Source organism: Callorhinus ursinus, unplaced genomic scaffold, assembly GCF_003265705.2.
Source record: "Callorhinus ursinus isolate GAN/ISIS: 27379988/994484 unplaced genomic scaffold, GSC_fseal_2.0 scaffold1, whole genome shotgun sequence".
Classification (NCBI taxonomy): Eukaryota; Metazoa; Chordata; class Mammalia; order Carnivora; family Otariidae; genus Callorhinus; species Callorhinus ursinus.
Window position 1 is genome coordinate 71,840,119 of NW_027397063.1, and position 22,415 is coordinate 71,862,533.

A 22,415-nucleotide genomic window follows, 5' to 3' on the forward strand; every position below is an offset into this window, starting at 1 on the left:
AATTAGAAATCAAAGTAGTATTTTTCATCTTTCTTACTTTTCATGAGCACCAAAATTTTAACACAGGTCAGGTCAAAGAGTAAAATGACATAAAATTTAACTAGGGTTTCCACTTACACCTTCATTTTCAAGTCTGATTCCAACTGTCCTCTCTGTATCAGAAATTTTCCCCTTTGAACAACACCTGAGGAAAAATATTGGGAGAATATAGACTGGATAATTTTAACTTGTACATGTGAGACTAGTTTTAGAAATAAGACTTAATAATTTGTCAACAAAAACCAACTTGAGTTTATATACTCCTCTAAACCCAGGGTCAGCAAAGTTTTTCTGAAAAAGGATCAGATAGTAAACATTTTGAGCTTTGCAAGGCTTACAGGTTTTGGTTTTTGCTGTTGTTGTTTTTTCTTTTTAAGTAACCCTAACACGGGGCTCAAACTCATGATTCTGAGGAACCCAAGATCAAGAGTCACATGCTCTATAGACTGAGTCAGCCAGGTTCCCCAAGTCTTATAGTTTTTGTCACATCTTCTCAACTTCCATCATAGCTTAAAAACAACCAGACAGGATGTAAACGTATTAGCATGAATGCGTTCCAATAAAACTTTACTTAAAAAGAACAGGCAGGTGGACCAGATTTGGACAATGGGCCAGAGCTTACCCCAAACTCTGCTATAAAGGAACTATCATCCAAAATCCTTAAAGGCACACAAAACTGCCTTCACTGAAAGGTGCTAATTCCTAAAGATGCCCACCACAACCACACACCTATCTAAGTGGCACCTGCATCTCTGAAGCCCTAATGCCCAGGAGAGAAGGGCACCCTCCGAGCTAGGGTGGGCATCCGACACAACAGCCACCCATGTACCCATATATGCTGACCAGCTACCAGAGCTGGGGAGAGTTCACAATTCTTTAGACATAGTTATTCATCGATATAGCTTATAAAGAAAATAATATATCAAAAGAAGACTTAGAATGAACTGAACCATGTACCTCTTCTCACTTCTCACTGAGCATAAAGGTCCCCTTGTTTCAACAACTCTGTCTGTGAAGATGATAAAGAAAAAATTGAATGTTTCCTTTATTAATCAATCATCTAGCTAGAATTTCAACTTACGCAGTTTCCAAAGTATCAAGACATTCACTTATCATTTAGTGCCATTTAGTGAACAGCTAGTGGAGAAATATAAAGAAATTAATAAAATAAATATTAAGAAACTAATTTTAGGCTCACAGAATATTTGCTAAGTAGAAGCTAGGAATAATAATCTAGAGGTATCTTTTGAATCTACTTCATCTAGAAATAGCCTTTTAACTAAACTACTTGTACTGGATAAGCCCAAGTCAAAGCCCTGGGGTCTGACGATTTAAACTTTGGTATACCATCTTTCACTAGGATGTCATTTCTCAATTTTATGTGCACATGAACTAAGGTCAATATACGGAGATAGGGCTAAATCTGGGAACTCACATTGTTTTGGAACAAACTGAGTTGTTTTGACTCCGTGACTTTGTTCTTCCCCCCAGCCTTTGGTCTTTAATGTGTCCATCTGACTTCTTTGAGAGCTTAGGAACACAAAAAGTGAAGAAGGTCAGATACAAAAGGAAAGTCTACCATAAATATTCATTATTTCCATCTGACAAGCTTCTCAAAACAGGGGTTACTGATTACCCTGTAACATCAAATTATGAGAGAATGCAACATAGCACCATCTGGGACTGGGATACAAGGAGTATAATCCTGATGCTAGTATTTCAGCCAAATTACCTAACCTCCAGTTTCAATGTTGGTAAAATTGGATGTTCTCAATCCCCAGCACCACCTCAACCAAAAAAGCTCAGTGTGACAAAACTCAAGTTAAGAGATGAAAAATTTTAAATGACATAATGAAATGGATCCTAAAACAATACAACAAAAGCAGGAATGTAAACAGCAAAATAGTTTGAGGATTTTCCTGACATGACAAGAGCAAAGTTTGAAGCATACTGCTGCTTCCAACAGTGGCTAGTCAAAACAGAGAAAATATTAACATTCTGCCTGAGTAAACGCAGAGAAAGAAATTTTAAAAAAGCTCACAACAAAAGTTAAAATTCCCAGACAAATAATCTTTTGCTAATTTGTACATTCAACAAACTAGAAAGCCTTGTGACTTTTTCACCTTCAACTTGCCGTTACATAATTTCCAGGATTCCCCCCACCCCTGCTGTGTATCCTCACACCACTTGTTAGAATTATCCTGCGTGCCTCAATCCTGTACTCACATATTTTGGTCCCTTTTTTTACAGGTGAATATAAGGTGAATATCAGCTCCTTCTGCCACTGTCATCTACTTGCCCAAAGCATTAGAGTATTTAACAAGAAGTCTTATAAGGAAAACTTTCTATAACCTGGGGTGACTTTAATCTTGTCTCTAAAATGGAGGACTTCCAATCATACACAAATGCATTCACTGACATGCCACAGGGACTGTGTGCGTATCAGTGAGAGAGGCTAGGGTGGGAGGAAGGGATAACTGGGTAGGAAAGGAAGAGGGGGGAAGAGACAGAAAAAGACAAGAGACTAAGGGAAATGTGTGTGCTGGAGAGGTTGAAAAAACTCTCTACTCCCTAAGAACCTGATTTCAACCTGTAATTCTACTTTTCTATATCAGAGTTTCAAGAGTTCATGTGAACAAAAAATTCTAAAGCTAAACGAAAAATCTGTTTTGTAAAACCACCGTGGCTCCATATATCTCATTACTAGATACAACATTCAGGCAAATTATAAGGATAGTTCTCTCAACGCAAACCTCTTTTTTCAACAAAGCCTTTCTCGCCAATCCCCTCTCCAAAAATAAGTAAAAAGATGTGTGGCAAAGCACTAATTTTGTTAGCTTAGTTTTACCTGTGATAAGTTGGAGTTACAGGAGGAACAGAGTTTCCATGACCACTTTCTTTAAGTCGCTCCAATAACCTTCGGTATTTCTCTCTTTCCTCTTTTTGAACACCCTAAATAAAAGAAAGGATGTCACTTAAGTGTTAACATGTTAAAGCTATCATTAAATCATAAACGGAGACTAAGAGGTCAAATGCAGCCCACAGATGTGTTTTATTTGCCAACACTTTTTAAATTTCTTTGAATTACCAACTTTATAAATTTGAAAAGAAAAATCTAAAAATCTGGCCTCTTTCAAAAACCTGAATCAGTGATCTGGAGCTGTGTAGGGCTATTCTCCTTAGATGGGCCACTCACTCCAGCCTGCTCCACTCATTTACATTATCTGCTAGACTCTGATGGCATCTGGGTTATTGACAGCAGTTTTTGTCAACCACAAAAAACTCAACAGAAATAATCCACCTGCATATTCAGAACATTCAGTTTCCAAAATGGATCTGGTCACATCAAAGTCACCAATGACTTCCGCGGCCAGATCCAGCAGACATTTTCTCAGCCTTATGTTACTTGACCTCTCTCTCCAACACCTCACCCTGCTGACCTCCCTTTGCCTTCCTAGACAATACATTCCTGATTTCTTCTTATCTTCTCAGTCTCCACTGCCAATTATTTCTTCTGCCTGCCCTCAAATGCCAATGGTCTGCCCATTCTCTCTTTTCTCACACTACATTCTTTCCCTGAGTACTCTCTCCAACTCCCTTGATTTATCAAACACCAATATACAGAAGATTCAGAAATGTGTCTCTAACCCTGCCTTCTTCTCATAACTCTCATCACCTATATCCAAGAGTCTACGGGACAGGTCTTCTTGCGTGTTTCACAGGCACTTTAAACAATGTCCAAAACTGAAGTCATCATCTTCCCCCTAAACACACAGGGTATCTTGGTCAGTGACACGTATTTATCCAAGACTGAAATCTGAGACTCAGGCTCGTCTCTCTAACTTATATTACCCTTAACCAATGAATATGCATTTGCTAATATTACCTTCTACTATTTTAGAGTATATCCTGTGCATATAAATATTTTTGCTCAGTCCCATCTCTGATTTCTCCTCTAAGAGGTACTGAAGCCTACTTCAGTCCGTTCCTCTCTCTGCTTGGCTCTGTTGATTACAAGCTCCTAGGGGACAGGGCCTCATTTTATTCAATTTTTGAATTGCTGACAACTAGCACAGCACCTGAACCTCAAACAGATAATTCTTTGACTAACGAAACTAAATGGCTCAGAAAACCATCTAGCAAATTGCAATAGGTGATGGTCCTGGGAAATGTCAAGTACAGGAATAATTCTAACTTCTCCTAGAATAAGCAAAGATCTCAAGAGGGAAGTAAAAAGAAGACTGCTGATGAAGACATCATGCTAAGTGCCCTGAAAAAGGAAAAACAGAACACGTTCCCTGTTTACTTCTCTTCCGTAGTCACAATTACGCCTTATAAAAGAAACAAGTTAGCAGAAGAATTCACACACCCAAAATGAATAGAATCTCTTCTCTTCCTAGCATGATTCCTTTTTCTGCCCTATAGTGGGGAAAAAAAAAATCTGATAATTGACTAAATTATGTATGTATACAGTATCTCCAGAAGGGTATGTTCAAGTATCAGTGGCTACTTGCTAACCATCAGACAGGGTCTTGGGGTCAGGTCCTGGAAGGGAGACTAGGAAATTTACAGTCACAGTACACCTTTCCATCCCTTTTGAGTTCTGTACTCCAGTACACATATTATTTATTCCCCTAAAAATTCATAAACTATTTTTTTAAAGTGATAAGAGGCTAAAAGGGCTTACCTCCTCCACGGTACAGTGGGGACGCCTCAGACCCTTGCCACCCTCTTCAGAAATCATCTCTGTTACAACCTGTTCCTGAGGCTTCCAGGTTAAGGAACTCTCTGAAGGGCCTTTGCTATGACGACGGCCCCCTGGTCTTCTGTTATACCCCTCTGAGTTCAAAGTAAAACTGAGAGAGAGAAAAAAAGAAAAGAAAAAGTTACCACCAGACTCCTTAAATTGCCAGAATTTAAGCTCCCAGACCATCCTGCGATGAAGCTGCGTGTCCTAGGTTAAGCCTGCTCTTGTCAAATCAGACAACTACCATTCACAAAAGTTGTATCTATCTCTAGAGCAGAGGGCACTCCACTATGGAATGTCTATTTGTGGTCACCAGAACTGCCACACAAAAGCCTCTGCCTTCCTCCTCGGGCCCAACTGTCCAACCACAACTCTGGATTTAGCCCTCCTGTGACACATACCCTCCTCTGGTACCACACTTTTCCTTTAGTCACCTGGCACCACTGGAATTAACTACTGGTGTCATTATTTATTTAATGTCTACATCCCACACTAAACTTTAAATTCCATGAAAACAGAGATTACATCCTTTCACTATTGTATCCTACCTAGTACAGGATCTACGCCAAAAGGTCTCAGTAAATATCTACTGAATGCGGGCGCCTAGGTGGCTCAGTTGGTTAAGCGACTGCCTTCGGCTCAGGTCATGATCCTGGAGTCCCGGGATCGAGTCCCACATCGGGCTCCCTGCTCAGCAGGGAGTCTGCTTCTCCCTCTGACCCTCTTCCCTCTCATGCTCTCTATCTCTCATTCTCTCTCTCTCAAATAAATAAATAAATAAATCTTTAAAAATAAATAAATAAATAAATAAATAAATATCTACTGAATGCTAAATTAATAAATGCTAAAGAAATGGAAGCCATGAAGCACCTACCTAGTCCTTGTTGGTGGTGACAGAGCCTGCCTCTCCTGCAGTTACCAATAATGTGTCAAACTGGTATCCTACCCCTCTTGATGTGATGTTTTAAAAAAGATGTAAGCCACTGATGTAGTATTTTTACAAAAAAAAAAAATACCTGCATAATCTTGAACAAGTAATGAGTAAACATCAGACAAAATTAGGGAACATTCTACAAAAGAAATGCCTTCTACTCTTTAAAAAATATCCATGCCATCAAAGACAAAGAAAGGCTAAGGAATTGTTCCAGATTAAAGGAGATCAAAAAGACATGAAAATTAAATGTAGCACATGATCCTGCACTGAATCCTGGACCAGAAAAAACCATCTCTATAATGAAAAAATTTAAATGAGATTACATAATAGTATTGTATCGATGTTAAATTTTCTGATTTTATCTGTGATTATATAAGTGAATGTCCTCACTCTTAAAAAATAAACATACTCATGCACTTACGATTAAAGGGGCATTGAGTCTAAGACTTACTCTTAAATGCTTCAGAAAAAAATAGGTATATAAGACAGAGCGTGATGAAGCAAATGTGGCAAAATGGTAACAACTGGTGAATCTGGGTCAAGTGTACTACCATCTGCAGAGTTTTAAAATACATGAAGGCAAACACTAACATAATTAGATGGAGAAGTAGACAAATCCATAATTATGGCAGAAAACATCAACACTCCTCATTTATCAATCAGCAAAAAAATAGAAAATCAGTAAGACTTGTAAAACATTATCAGCCAACTTGATCTGTGTGACAATTATAGAACATTCCACCTAACAACAGTAGAATACATATTCTTTTCAAGTGCACATTGAACATCACCCACACAGACCATATTCTAGGACATAAAACAGATGTTAACATATTTTAAAGAACTGAAATTATACTACAGTATATTCTCTGACTGTGATGGAATTAAATGAGAAATAAAAAAATGATACTTGTTCATACTTTCTCTCAGCCCTACAATCAGCTATTTATCCAACTCCAAAGGGGCTGCTTTTCTGTTAATGTCTCACAGGAATGGAGAGCCAAAGATTGCCAGATATTTGAACAAAGACTCTAATATGAAAAGATTATCTGCATGCCCATGTTCACCTAAGCATTATTTACAGCAGCCAAGACATGGAAGCAAGCTAAGTGTCCATCAATGGATGAGTGGATAGAGAAAATATACACTGAAATGTTATTCAACCATCAAAAAGAAGGAAATCTTGCCATTTGAAACAACACAGATGGACCCTGAGGGTATGATGTTAAGTCAGTCAGTCAGAGAAAGACAAATATGATTCACTTACATGTAGAATCTTAAAAAAGCAAACAAACCTAAACTCATAGGTACAAACCTCCAGCTATCAAATAAGTAGGTCATGGGATGTAATGCACAGCATGGTAACTACAGTTATTATCATGTTGTATATTTGAAAGTTACTAAGAGAGTAGATCTTAAAAGTTCTCATCACAAGAAAAAAATTTGTAACTCTGTATGGTGATGGACATTAAACTTATTATAGTGATCATTTCAATAATATATACAAATATCGAATCATTATGTTGTAGACCTGAAATTAATATGTTATAGCTCAATTAAAAAAAAAAGACTCTAATATGAAAGAAAAGACCAAAATAAACCAAAGTGGGGAAAGGAATTCAGAGGAAACAAAGTAGGGAGAAGAAGAAATTTTCAAATAATTAACAGCTTTAGAGAAATAAGAAAAGGTACTGCATACATCTTTGCCTCTTTTTTTTTTTAAGTAATCTCTGTGACCAACAGGGGGCTGGAACCCACAACCCTGAAATCAAGAGATCGCATGCTCCACCAAATGAGCCAGCCAGGCAGCCCCTTTTTTTGCCTCTTTTAATAAGAATAAGATTCTTAGAGCAATAAAAAACCATGGGAGGAGGGAGTGGGAGGACTCTTCCTACTTAAAAACTATGACATCCAAAAAAAAAAAAAAAAATCAGTAAAAGATTTCGTTTTTAGGGGAAAGAAGAACAACAAAAGAAGAGAATATATACAAAAATTAGATCAATCAGAGCAATATAGAGAAAAATGAGAAAAATAATATCCAAGAAATAGAAATTCTAGAATGTGAGAACACAGAAAGAAGAAGAAAATTACTACTAAAAGAAGAACATTCCACAAAACTGATGTGTGTTCAGTATATGAAAATTCATCATGGTTTCTGCATTTTCCATATGCATATTATACTTCAAAAATAAAGTTTAGGGAAGAAATAAACTTTAGGGAAGGTGGGTAGGGGGATGGGTAAAATAGCTGATGGGGATTAAAGAGTACACTTATCATGATGAGCACCACGTAATGTGTAGAATTGTTGAATCACTAGATTATACACCTGAAACTAATATAATACTGTATGTTAACTGTACTGGAATTAACATAAAAAAATAAAAAAATAAAGTTTAGGGGCGCTTGAGTGGCTCAGTCAGTTAAGTGTCCAACTCATGGTTTCGGCTCCAGCTGTAATCTCAGGGTCATGGGACTGAGCCCTGTGTGGGGCTCCACATTCACCATGGAGTTGCTGGAGATACTCTCCCTCGCCCTCCCCCTCTGCCCCTCCCCACTGCTTGTGCTCGCTCTCTCTCAAATAAATAAATAAAATCCTTTAAAAAAAATTAAGTTTAGAAGTGAGCAACAAATCCTTTTTAAAAGGTTTTCAAAATCAGATGCTATAAGCATAGGCTATGTAGTACAGAGAAAGTAACACATACCTGAGTTCAAATCTCTCAACAGCTGTATGACATCTGGCAAGTTACTAACCTCAGAGTACTTACTTAACAAGCTTACATAATAGAACAAAAGTGGGAATGCCTACCAAGAGTGAACACCTAAGTGCTAAGTTTCCATTTACAAAAAGGCAGAATTTAACACTTACCCAAAGGAAGGCAGGACTCTGCGGGGCTGATCTCGGGTTACTGTCACTCTGATCTTCGGATAGTCACTTATTCCATTAGGAGATTTATTACCTATTTTAAAAAATGCATTTGTAATTGTAAAAAAAAAAAAAAAGCCCAAACCTGTCAACAGTCTGCATTAGAAAATCTGTGAACAGTCTATGCTGTAGAACTAAATATCTTATTCTTTCAAATGCTATTACTATACAGAGATCCAGAACAAACTGTAAAAGCTGAAGAAAAAGCAATAGTGCTTAGTTTGTCTTTGATCTCAGAGAGACAATAAAAATTCACAGGTAAGCTTTTCAAGTTTCACTTGCTGGAACCATCAAGAAGCATGAAGAACTCAATGATACAAACTCCATGTATTCTAATCCAATTGAGTTGTTCGAATCATTTCTTTTACCCAAGAAAACAGAAGTTTTTTTTAAATGAAAACCTACTATATGTTACTACATTTCACTGGAAGCTTCCAACACTTATGAGATGGTTACTATACTTCGAAAAAGGGTAACCAAACTTTCATCAGCCACATTTGCTGAAGCTATAGCACAACTGTGGAGCCCCTGAAGACTCCAAAATGTAAAGAGATCTAAAACTGAATGTTTTTTCACAAGTCTGTAGCAGCAAAACTTAAACTGACCTGAATTCCTTTGTTTGCAAAACCTGATTTGAACCAATGTTCAATTCTAATGGGATTTTTAAAACAATATTCAAAAAAGACAATATATCTAAGATATGAAAAATTCTAAATTCCCCAGCACATCTTCAAGGGTTTCAGATAAGAGACTGTAGACTCCTTTATACAAGAAACCTGCCCCAGGAATACCTGTGCTTCTCTGACAAGGCTACACGAACACAGAGAAATATAGTGCTGATACCTCAGGCACAAGACAGTACCATCCCTTCCATGTGTCCATTTTAATGGTAAATAATTTTTAACATTTACAGATTCAAACAGTATGAATAGATTATAAAATCTAATTTGTATTAACTTTTAAGATGAAATGAAAGACTCCAAAAAAATATCATCTTTGTTTCAGGTCCTCTGGAATTAGATTCTCAGACTCAGGGGTATGCATTTACTCCCCTTTGCTCTTCTCTGCCACCAGAGAGACTTTACTTAAAAAGCTTGAGAAGGAAACTTATTACTGTAAGGTAGTATCATTTCCTTATCATTTTATCATTTATCATTTCCTTAGTTTCATTTATTTCCTTAGTTTCTTTTATCATTTCCTTAGTTTGAAGACACTTTTGACTTCAGAACCCACAACTTTTCTAAAAGCTTTTATCCCTTTCTCTCAAACTTTATAGGCCTGTGTGACAGAGATCACAGTCATTTTCAGGAGTCTGGATTCTTCCTATTTTTCCCCATGACAGAATTTTATACAGTTATGTACAATAATTACAATTCAATTTTGGGCTCCAAGAATGACATGGAGGTTCCTAATGCATAAAACTATGAGAACTGGAAACCTAAAGTTGCTCCCCAATCAGATGGTGTCCCTTAAAGACAGGGTTTTATTATTTTATTATTTGTTTTGTATTTTGTTATGAAAGATTTTATTTATTATTTTGTCCTTTTGTTATCCTTGATAACACATGCCTGACACAGAGTAAGCTCCCAGGAAATGTTTTTATTTGTTTAATGAATGAACTCTGAACTAAGTCACATTAAGGACACCAATAATACAAATAGAAAACACAAACAATAAATTCAATAACAATTCTAGAAGAAAACTATTTAATAATTTTTAGAAGGTAGAGAGAATATGTCTGTGTTCTCATCCCAACCCAACTCAGTGTTTGTTTTCCTTTCATATTCTCAAAACTCAGAAAAGAGGCAGAAAGAGGTACAGGAAAGCAGAAAGATTTTTGACCACCTCACCCAGTTTCAGCATGTTGTTCCAGGATCCACAACCTGTCAGTTCACAAGATGAAGAGTTCGAAAATACCTTAAAATCAAATAGAATCACCTCTGTAGTATCTCAATTTTAGAATTTAAATACGTTTTTTATATAAAAAAAAATCACTCTATTGGTGATTATTTCACTAGCTCACAGAAGAGACACCATCAGTAAGACCAAAAGTTTAATTGGTGAAGACTCACAAAATTATATATAAAATAACTATTTCAGGTTCTTTACACATACTTAAACAAGAAAAGCAGATGTACTAGTAATTGGACTCTTTATATATATTTTTTTAACATGTAATTTCTTAATCTTTAACTTCTTGGCCTTTATATCAAGGCTAATAAAGACATCAACATTTCTGGAAAGAAGTCATTCCACTCAATTCCTAAAAAGAGTATTTCTAAAATTTAACTTTAATGAATAAGTACAAAGATCAGTAGCCCCAATGGAACCCTATCCCCACTGACCTCTCCTGAAGGGGCCACATTCCGTGTTCCATTACAAGCAGAAGTTACCATGGGTTTTGTGGTCAGCTGGAATGGGAATCCAAATAAGCTGGCAGCATTGTAGAGACTGGTTTTGACTTGGTGAATGAAATAATCTAGACAATATAATATAGATTACATATACATATAAATATAGAATAATAAACTTCTAGCAAAAAAATAAGATTATATTTTAGAAAAGGCCTCTCTCAATCTCTATTAGAAGTCCTATTTTCAATCACTGAGATAAGTAGGTATCCATAAAAGTAACTTTCCTTTTATCTGAATAACTAGAATTCCAGTATTGTGATTCTGGGTTTTGGGGTTGTTTTGTTTTAGGTAGGCTCCATACCCAACATGGGGCTTGAACTTACAACCCTGAGATCAAGAGTCACATGCAGGACACCTGGGTGGCTCAGTCAGTTGAGTGTCCAACTCCTGACTTCAGCTCAGGTCATAATCTCATGGTTGTGAGATCGAGCCCCAGACTGAGCTCCATGCTGGTCGTGGAGCCTCCTTAAGATTCTCTCTCTCCCTCTGCCCCTCCCGCCCCCCCCCCTCATGCACACTTTCTCTCTCTCTCTCAAAAAAAAGAAAAAAAGAAAGAGAGTCACATGCTCTACCAACAAAGCTAGCCAGGTGCTCCTGTTTTTGTTTGGTTGGTTGGTTGGTTGGTTGGTTTTTTAAAGTAAGCTCTAGGCCCAGTGTGGGGTGTGAACTCAGGACCCCAAGTTCAAGAGTTGCAGGGCGCCTGGGTGGCTCAGTTGGTTAAGCGACTGCCTTCGGCTCAGGTCATGATCCTGGAGTCCCGGGATCGAGTCCCGCATCGGGCTCCCTGTTCGGCAGGGAGTCTGCTTCTCCCTCTGACCCTCTTTCCTCTCGTGCTCTCTATCTCTCATTCTCTCTCTCTCAAATAAATAAATAAAATCTTTAAAAAAAAAAAAAAAAAAAAAGAGTTGCATGCCCCACCAGGCACCCTGTGATTTTTGTTTTTTAACAAGATATCTCTTCTGGGATGCTCCAAAACATGAAATCATCACTTCAGCAAATCACATACTGATTCATAAAGAAATGCCCTGAAATGACAACTTTTAAGCAATGGTTCTTCAGAATATATAAAATAAATAAACCAGAGAGATAGGGGCATAACTTAACCTGCAGGACGTAGACACTAAGTATGGCAGAATCTTACAGGAAGCACTATAATTTACTCACTGGTTTGTCCTTACTTCCTGGGCAGGTAACAATATACTCCTAAATAACTATTTATTAAGTGCCTATTATACACTGGCTACTCAAGGGTAGAATTAGCAAAGCATAAAACATGCAACTCTTATATATCTATGATGAAATAAGGCTATCCCTCTACTGAGATGTGTTAGATCTGATGTACCCCTCCCTGCCATGAAAAATAAAGATTACAAAATAAGTAAGTAAATAAATAAGGGGGAGGGGTAGATTTCAGTGCTTGCCACACTTCCTCCTTTTATGACACTACTCCTTTCTCATTTCCTACACTACTGACTGGTTCTCTACAATTTCCTTTCTATTTCCCAGTTAAGGGTATTTTAAAGCACTAGTTTGAGAGAAAGAGACCATCATTTTACCCACATTGTGCTTTAGAGAAAAAAAGCCTGAAATTGAAATGGTGGCTTTAAAACAACAAGCACTCCAGAACATATAAAATAGAAATAGAATAATAGGGGAATAACTTAAACAACAGGGAGGATGTGACAGCTAAGTAAAGCAGAATGCAATTTGAATTTGTATCTAGAGAATAGGTAAAAGTATCAAAGTTTGCAAATTACTTGTTTCTCGTTTTAAGACTTAGAGAATTCCCAGAATATCCCTCTAGTAATGTTGAGGGATATCACTTATATTCAGCTGTACTTTCTTAAGTGGAAGAATGTAAGCTTTAGAGATTGGTGCTTAACCCAGAGCCTATAATCCAGACCCCAGGGGGCATGGGGTATTCCTAATAACTAAGAGAGTTAAATAGTGGATGCTAAAAAGTATTGTAATACTTATTTTCCTACGAATTTGTCAAAATCTGAGTATTCCTCGAGATTATGCCAAAAAGATCTCAATAACTCAAAAAAGGAGGAGGAGGAAGAAGAGGAGGGGAGAAGGGGAGGAGGAGGGGGGCCTGTTTCATCTGTAAAATGGGGAAAAGACCACCTTACTTTCCTCACAATAGACTAAGTTAGATCTCTTAAAATTCCTTTCATCTCTAAGGTCATGAGTCTGCGATTCTAAGGCCTTCTTTTTCCTTTTACCCTCCTTTTGTTTTTTCCTCTCAAAAGTAAACAAGAGAGTTGTATTGTCCAACATAGTTGCCGGTGGCCACATGTAGTCACCTAAGTTTATATTTAATTAAAATTAAATTCAGGTCCTCAGTCACACTGACCTCATTTCAAGTGCTCAACAGGCATCATTACGGAGAGGCCTATCAGATGCATTCCTGTAGACCTTTACAAACTCTGCCAATAAGTATTACACCTGCTACCTGCTGCTTCCCCCTTGGTTTAGGTTCCTTTCTATAGTAGCCATTCAGAAAATTATAATACATATTTCATGGAAATCATGGAGGGAGAGGTCTTTAACATGGAAGGAAGTCCATGAAATAGATCCTTACCATAATTATTTCAGGAAACTTCTGTAATACCACCCTCAAAGTTCTTTTTGGTTTTCTTCTTTTGTTCTGATTGAAGGATAGTTGACACATAATGCTACATGAGTTTCAGATGTAACCAGTGTCAAAGGTCTTTACCACATTGTTATTTATTTACATTTCTGTTTAAAACTGATTCATATTTTTTGCTAAATAAATGTATTTGAAAGGTAACTTTGTATCACTACTATAAACATAAAGAAACATTGTTTGTCTTATAAAGAAATGAAACGTAACAATGTAAGTTCTAGCTGGGCCTGTTAAAAGAAGGGAAAGTTGAGGCGCCTGGGTGGCTCAGGTGGTTAAGCATCTGCCTTGGGCTCAGGGCATGATCCCAGCATACTGGGATCGAGCCCCACATCGGGCTCTGTGCTCAGCAGGGAGCCTGCTTCTCCCTCTCCGTCTGCCTGCCTGTTTGCCTATTTGTGATCTCTCTCTCTCTGTCAAATAAATAAATAAAATCTTAAAAAAAAAAAAGGAGAGTCACATGTAGTAGATGAGTATTAAAAACATATTAGCATTAAATCAAGATTTTCTGCTTGAAATAATCAGAAAATTAAAAACAAATGAAAAAGATATAACTTATTTCTACATAATTCACATACTACTTAATGCTATGAAATGCTGTATCCCCTAAAATCATTTCCTGAACTGGTATCTATCCTGTGCTTTGCGAAATACTGTCCTAATGAATTTAGTATAAATCTGGCATTCAAAGTCCTCTTAATTGGATACACCTCTCTCTAGCCAACTTTTCCCGAGTTCTATTCACTGTTTCCTGAATTACACAACTCTCCCATAACTGTTCCCTCTGCCTAGAACGCTTTCCCTTCCTATTGATTCATAAAGAATCATACTGATTCATAAAGAAATGCCCTGAAATGACAACTTTTAAGCAATGGTTCTTCAGAATATATAAAATAAATAAACCAGAGAGATAGGGGCATAACTTAACCTGCAGGACATAGACACTAAGTATGGCAGAATCTTACAGGAAGCACTATAATTTACTCACTGGTTTGTCCTTACTTCCTGGGCAGGTAACAATATACTCCTAAATAACTATTTATTAAGTGCCTATTATACACTGCCTACTCAAGGGTAGAATTGATATCCCACCCATCCTTTAAGATCCATCTCACATACTCGCTCTTTCATCAAATATTTACTGAGACTTTTAATCAGCTGAAAATTGGACAGTATTTTGTAACTATCTTTCTTATTTCATTTATCACATCTCTACTGACATTAGTAATTATTTATATGCTTGTCTTATACCCTCAATGATACAATCATATACCTATACAATTGTTAAGGTCCCTAAAAATAGAGATCCTGTCTTACTCACTTTTTCTTTTTCCTTTAAAACCTAACACATTGCTTAGCAGTAAGACATGCTCAGTAAGTACTCATCGAATTTAAATGAAATCTTAACAGGCATGTCTACTCTTAACTACCACATCTGGAGGTAGATCGAAATGCCCATTCATTTTTGAGACAAAGGAAATACTATTATAGCACTCCACTGTCCCTTTTTCCTTTAATCTAGTTTTGTTCTCCTCTATCAAGCAATGTCTAGCACTCTGGATACAGAGAAATAAACAATTTGGGGCAACACATTAGATTCATTCACTCAGCTATGTGAACTAGATGACTCGGTTTGAAATAGTTTTTTACCATGTTTTCTCCTCAAAAATAAAAAACACCTTTTCTTTATAGAAGATTGAAAATTTTAAAATACATATTCAACATACAGCCTCATTTATCTGGAAAGATATTCAAGTCCCGGTTAACAGTGGTTGCCTCAGAAAAGATAACTGAGTAGAAAAGGGACAGGAAAGAGACTTACTTTTCACTGCATATACTTTTTACCTTTTGAATTTTGTTCCATACATATACTTTTCCTATTTAAAAAAAATCTAATTTTAAAAATTATCATATTCAATGCATGGGTGGCTCAGTTGGTTGGGCGACTGCCTTTGGCTCAGGTCATGATCCTGGAGTCCCGGGATCGAGTCCCACATCAGGCTCCCTGCTCGGCGGGGAGCCTGCTTCTCCCTCTGACCCTCTCCCCTCTCATGTGCGCTCTCTCTCTCTCTCTCATTCTCACTCTCTCAAAATGAATAAATAAATCTTAAAAAAAATTATCATATTCAATACCTAATCTTGGTCTTTTGGCTGGTATCTCATCAGCGTCCACTGTAGAAAACAAAGTGCTGAAAAGAGAAAGAGAGAAAAAATATATATATATGTACATATACACACATCTATTTCTGTAAGTAAACCTAGTATACATACAACACATTCTCTTCATCCACTTTGTCAAAAAAATGAGATTCAACTGATGCTTGCAAAGAAAACACTCCTCTATAGTAGGGCTTTACCATTTGAGGTCTTAACACTATTGCTTAAACTATTTCAAAGGGACTCAAAACTCCCTATCAAATGATAATCTGTACTCTGGCTAAAGTACAAACTTGAAACTGGCCAGAAATCACTTGGCTAGTAAATGAACATAGGTAAGAGCCTAGGACTAGTATTTCCTTTTTCTCTCCAGAAATGATTTTATTATTTTTATTTTTTTTAAGATTTTATATATTTATTTGACAGAGAGAGAGACAGCAAGAGAGGGAACACAAGCAGGGGGAGTGGGAGAGGGAGAAGCAGGCTTCCCACTGAGCCAGGAGCCTGATGCAGGACTCGATCCCAGGACTCTGGGATCATGACCTGAGCCAAAGGCAGATGCTTAACGACTGAGCCACCCAGGCGCCCCTCTCCAGAAATGATTTTAAAACAAATAATTTCCTTTTGAAAGATGACATCTCCCCCACCCCTGCAAGGAAAGCCATCTTCTACTTGACTAGAGGTAGACAATATAAGAAGCCTTAAAATAGAATTCTTAGCCAGAAAAGTTGTTCTATTTAACTGCACTTCTATCATGGAAACTAAATTACAGTGGTGGTAAAAAACTGGGGAATTTGGGAAAGTTTCTGGACCTATACCTCAAGAATGTTAAAGGCTTATGATATACTAATAATCATCTTTTTAATGATAATTATGATTGATCAGTTTTACCAAAAATAATGAACAGAATAAATCCCAGGAGAATACTATTCAGTTCATAACTTCAAAATCCCAATAAGATCTCCTGGCTTCATTTTGACTGAAAAATGGCTTACATTGTGAAGAACTGGTTTAGATTAAGGATATGTGGTGAAGAACAGGGTTTTCATCTCCAAATCACTGTTCCATCTATTTGAAAGCAGGATTCACAGCGAAAAGAAAGGATAGGGGAGAGGGAATTAACATTCTCTCCTTCAATAAATATGCACCAAGTGTCTATCATGCACCAGCCTCGGAACAAGGCCCTTGGGGTAGAATAAACAAATACTATCCTTATATATATTAAGCATCATTTTAGGCACTTTACAACATGTTCTCAAATGATCCTCACAACAACTTCACAAAAAGATAGAAAAGAATAGGTTGAAACCTTGGGCTCTCTAGAACACATGATGGAATTAGCCAACAGCCAACTTCATCAATGACCTGCATTCTCAGACTCATGTATTAAATCATCTTGTTCTCTCAAGCTCCAAGAAACCACTCTTCAACAATCTTGAGGCTTAATTTAAAAAAAAAAATGAAATTAACGCTTGATCACTAAAAGTTGATGGTGGGGTTTATAGAATTGGTATGGTACTTTATTCTCTAGATTAATTCTCAAGCAAGGTGGTATGAAATGAGACAAACCAACTTTTAGGTTTCCCAAAATTTTAACTGAATTTTAGAGTACAAACCTGTGATCTTTTTAAAGGAATGAGACACCTAATTTTTCCCCCTCATTCACTAACTCTAAAGCACAGTACCACCCCCCTCCCCCGCAAAACACACACACACACACACACACACACACACACACAATTTGACAGTTGTTTCAGAACAAAACAGCTGCTGTTTCTTGGTGCTAAGAGAACAATTCTTGCAGTCAAAACGGCTTTGGGCAAGCTATGAATCTCACTTCCCTTAGCTGCACTTAACTGCCTACCGATAACACTTGGGAGTGTGCTTCGTAAACAGTGAACCACAACACAGACAGTATTCCTTCAATTTTTAGTTTTCAACCTAAGAGTAGCAAGATACGATACAGCCCCATTTGACAGCAACCAGCTTGGGCTCTGACAAGAACATGAAAGATCCTAACCATCGCGGGCCACTCCAAAGACAACTAGCTCGTTCCTTCATCAGGAGCGCATCCGCACAGCGTGGAGGGAGCGATTACGTCACCAGGACACCCGCGACTCGCACCTCCACCGCCTTAGCCCGGCCAGCTGTTTCGGCCGAGCAGGGCCTGCCTGGCTGGGTCAGCGCTCTCCCCGCCAAGCCCCGGGTGGGGAAGGAGGTACAGCCAGGCTGGCGCTCGGCCCCCTCTCCTCTCACCTGTTCGAGCGCCGCCTCTTCAGGAGGGCCCGAGTTGGGGGCACCGGCCGGTCACAGAAACGGAAAATGGTGCCGAGAATCCTAACCAGCCATTTGTACATACCAGGCCCAAGCAGCAGCGGCGGCCGACACACCCCGAGACGCAAACCCCAGAGCTGTCGCCGCCGCTGCCGCCTTCGCCGCCTCGGCCACCACCGCCAAGGCTCAGTCGCCGACTTGTGACGCTATCGGAGGGCCCACAGATAAAACGTCCTGAGGGCTATAGGAGGCCCCCCCCGCCCAACCGTCACCACTCCTGACGTCACCTCCTCCCGCCCTACCGGAAAGCATCTTCGTCTTCAATCTGCGCACGCGCAGCTTCGCCCCCACCTTCTCCTCCCGAACCTAGCAACCGGAATGAGTGAGGGACGGTTCCAGTCCAATCGCTGACGAGATCGGAAAGGCTGTGGGCGGGGTTTTCCCTTCGGCGGAGCCAGTCGCGAGACGGCCCGCGGGACAAGGCCCTCAGGCCACACGTGAGGCTTCTCCACCCGGGAGGGAGGGAGCGCTCCGAAGGCCTGAAATACAGTAGTTGCTCAGTAAATGTTTGTTGAGGGCACAAAATAAAGGTAGTTCACATCAGTTAACAAATGTTTACCCTACTAACTGCCCTTTAGTTTGCATATACTTTCTGTCTAGTACTTTACACACATTGTCACCTGCATTTCTCCCAGCACTGCTAGGCGATGGGGAGGAGTCTTGTGCCCATTTTTAATAAATAAGGAAATCAAACATAGAGCGATTAAGTAATTTGCCTAAAGTCACAAAGCTAACTAGTGGTGTAGCTGGATTGGAACCAGGATCTGAGAACGAGCGCCAATCCCTGGCCCTTGATGTGAGTCTACTGGGAGAGACATGATTACAAATTACAAGATAATTATGTGCAAAGTGCAGTAGGAGCCAGAGAAAGGAAAAACCACACCTTGGGAAGGGATAGGGAAGGGCAGAACTCAAAGAAAGCTTTACTTAAGGTAGAGAGGTACCTGATGTCTACTAGTACCTACTGGTCGAGATTCCCCCCCACCCCCGGGCTGGTAAGGAGTGCTGATTAATTCTCCCTCTGTTATCTAGACGTCACACTTCTGGTTAATTATCAGTAAGAGGAAAAAGTCCCATCCTCTTTAGTGACAGTCCTAGAATCTTTCTTTTCATGCCCCACAAATCCATCCCTGACTGCCACTTGACCCTTACCTATAATTCAGTTAAGGCCAGACTTCCAGGCTTGCTTGAACTTTAACACAGGCACTCGCCATGACAGCCTCGTCCTTTGCTCAATAAAGTGTTCTGGAATTCTGGTGCAAGTCACCCCCTAGAGCTCCAGAACCATCAGCTACCCACCTGTGCCTATCACCACTCTGGAAGCAAATCCCAAGTCGGATGTTGGCCCCTCCCTTCATTCTCCAAATACAGCTAACACCAGACTATTACTGAAAGTTTGAGAATAGAATTACAAAGACCAAAAGTTTTTTTTTTTTTTTTTTGAGAAACTGTTTAATTTCCATCAACCTTATTCCACTTTGTTTGCCTTTGTGGAAGAGCAGCTTAAGACCACTCAGTGGTTGTTCCTACCCATTCAGTGGCCTGAGCAGTAGAACCTGCAGACCAGTGTTCAGTGGCAGGCTGAGCGCTCCAGTCTTCAGGAGGGAACTGCTGAATAGACACCAAGGGCACCTGCATGCCTTCAGACCACTCTTCGACTTCAGATTGAGTAGCACTGAACTCAGGAGCTGGAGCAGTCCATTTGATAAGGGAGCAGAAGGCAAGCTGAACACAAAGCATAAAGACCTGCAACCACCACCACCACCACCACCACCACCCCAACCCCCACCCCCCCGCCCACTCCTGGGTGGGACATAAATGACATTCTTCCAGGAATCTCCCAACTATCTTAATGTTAATACTTTGCTAGAGGGGAAAACAACCTTAATTAGACAATGGCAAGGCCTCCAGTATCTTGTAGGTCAGTCCTCTTTAGCATATGAAAGTTCTTTTGAAATCTCCCTTTATCTGACGTCCCCCAACTCCCGAGTATATAATCACCACTCCTCAAGCCTCCAGGGCAGCAGCTCTTTCTGCCCACAGTTCTGTCCCCGTTCTTTAATAAAACCACCGTTTTGCACCAAAGACGTCTCAAGAATTCTTTCTTGGACATTGGCTGCGGAACCACCTCCCCTCACCTATATTCCAAAACCACATCGCATTCACCCTGGCATTCCTCCCAGGTCACAGCCTGTTCAACAGCAGCCTGGCTCTTCCTTTGCAAAGTCTTCAGGATCCCTGTAAAGATCAGGCATGACCTCCCACTGGTGTTCATGGGAATTGGTGCCGCAGATGCACTGAACTTCCCGGGCTAGCATCCACCACATCAGACCTGCTGAGTGAGCTCCCTTGTTGCAAGGGATGGTGATGTCCACATAGCGCAGAAAAGAGTCTATGCTACATGAGCAATGGTAGGCAGGTTAACATAAGACACCTCTGTGAGAGGTTGGTGATCAGCCCTGAGATCAGTAACTACCAGAAGTCTTGGCTCCCAGAAGGCTGCCTGGATCTGGTTCTCGAAGGTTCTGGGAGTGAAACAGCCAGCCACAGGAGTGGCTCCAGTAGCCCCAGCAAACTTTGGCACAGCACCCTGGCCAGTATTCCTGGATGATAGGACTTTTTTTTTTTTTTTTTAAGCGGGGGTTTTCCTTGGCAACAAAGCAGAAGCTGCCTGCAGAAGCTTCTCCCAGGTTCTCTTCAGATTGATGACGTAGATGCCATTACTTTTTCTTTTGTAGATCGACTGTTCCATTTGGAAGTCAAGGTTGGTGCCACCTAAGTGGATTCCTGCAGCAAGGAATTTGAAGACACCTTTCTCCTTCATTTGCAGGATATCAGGAGCTCCGGACATTGTAAAAGTTTCCCTTTAAGTTATGGTGGGAATGTAGAACAATGCCACTGTGTGGACCCCTCCCCTAGTAGTAGCAAAGAGCAGTTGCTTTAGAAGTGGCTATTAAAAGGACTGCATCTGGGGCACCTGGGCGGCTCAGCAGGGCACCAGGCTCCCTGCTCAGCGGGAAGCCTGCTTCTCCCTCTCCCACTCCCCCTGCTTGTGTTCCCTCTCTTGCTGTGTCTCTCTCTGTCAAATAAATAAATAAAATCTCTAAAAAAAAAAAGAAAAAGAAAAAAGGACTGCATCTGTAGTCTATTGCTCATTGCCTCCCAGAAGGACTTTCCTCCCTGAAAAGTCATCTCTCCACTGTTCTCAACATCTTTGACAAGGCACCAATAGCAGAGAATTTCTCCTCCACCTCTACCCCAACCTGTTTGAGGCTAGACTTCCAATTAACTTTATTATTTTTTTGAAACTTTACTTATTTATTTGACAGAGATAGAGAGAGAGAGAGAGCGAGTACAAGCAGGGGGAGTGGCAGGCAGAGGGAGAAGCAGGCTCCCCACTGAGCAGGGAGCCCTGATGTGGGGCTTGATCCCAGGACCTGGGATCATGACCTGAGCCAGAAGCAGACATTTCACTGCTTAAGCCCCCCAGGCACCCCCCTCAATTAACTTTAAAAAAGTCTACCACTGGCATTATTATGCAGAGCAATTTGGCTGTGTCTCAACTGTCCATTCCACTATAAGAACTGGTCATCGCCTTCACCAAACCAAGAAGAACCCTCAAGTATTGATTGGGAAGGGATTTTCCAAACCAAGAGAGCAGTCTTTGTTCAAAACATAAATGAGAAAACTGCAAGCTGCTTTAGAATAGCAACTTATCCCAGGTTTTGGCCACCAAGATTTAAGAAATATTGGCAACAAGTCTCAGGCCACTCTAGTACAACACCACATTTTCTTTTCCTGACTCATCAGAGCACCTGCACATACACAAAATGAACTGTTATTCACCCTCCATGAAAAGTGGAGGGCTTTGGAATTGCCTCAGTCCAAATCCCTGGGCGTCAAAAGCAAACAGTAACTCCTGAGTCAAGCAATTGCTAGCCACCTCCTGCACTTACCGCCCCACCCCCCACCCCCACACATATACATCCCCTTTTTGTCCTCTTAATGTTTCTGGTTGCCCTCTGAAAGGAAGAAAGGAAGGAGACTCAGCTTTACAAGTTTCTCCTGCCTGGGGTTTTGCCAGTTGGTGCTCCCACTGTCCTGTCGTCCACAGTAGAGGCATAGGCCAATGCCTGTCCACTGGTCAAGGAGTGGGATTATCCCCACCACTGTGGCAGCCATTCCTGGACCTGAGAGCTCTTCACCAGAGGGCTAGAGAA

At 39.8% G+C, this 22,415-nt stretch overlaps 1 protein-coding gene and 1 pseudogene across 4 annotated transcripts in view; both read right to left on the minus strand.

Moving 5' to 3' along the window:
• The window catches only part of SENP2 (SUMO specific peptidase 2), a 33,164-nt gene extending 14,770 nt beyond the window's left edge, over positions 1 to 18,394 (minus strand). Inside the window, exons 1-10 of one of the 4 annotated variants that reach the window (XM_073896015.1) lie at positions 18,118 to 18,394; positions 15,838 to 15,893; positions 10,989 to 11,122; positions 10,494 to 10,560; positions 8,587 to 8,677; positions 4,727 to 4,895; positions 2,888 to 2,991; positions 1,475 to 1,569; positions 997 to 1,048; positions 118 to 184 (exon numbers count right to left, since the gene is read on the minus strand). In XM_073896015.1, coding sequence (XP_073752116.1) covers positions 118 to 184; positions 997 to 1,048; positions 1,475 to 1,569; positions 2,888 to 2,991; positions 4,727 to 4,895; positions 8,587 to 8,677; positions 10,494 to 10,560; positions 10,989 to 11,122; positions 15,838 to 15,893; positions 18,118 to 18,218 — 936 coding nt within the window. In that variant the 5' untranslated portion in view covers positions 18,219 to 18,394. Of the gene's footprint in view, positions 1 to 117; positions 185 to 996; positions 1,049 to 1,474; positions 1,570 to 2,887; positions 2,992 to 4,726; positions 4,896 to 8,586; positions 8,678 to 10,493; positions 10,561 to 10,988; positions 11,123 to 15,837; positions 15,894 to 18,117 lie in introns of those variants that run through there. The other 3 variants (XM_025877225.2, XM_025877241.2, XM_025877250.2) reach the window with 3 other exon arrangements.
• Positions 18,395 to 19,698: 1,304 nt separating this feature from the next.
• On the minus strand, positions 19,699 to 21,046 carry LOC112819647 (small ribosomal subunit protein uS2-like; annotated as a pseudogene).
• Between the last annotated feature and the right edge of the window lie 1,369 nt (positions 21,047 to 22,415).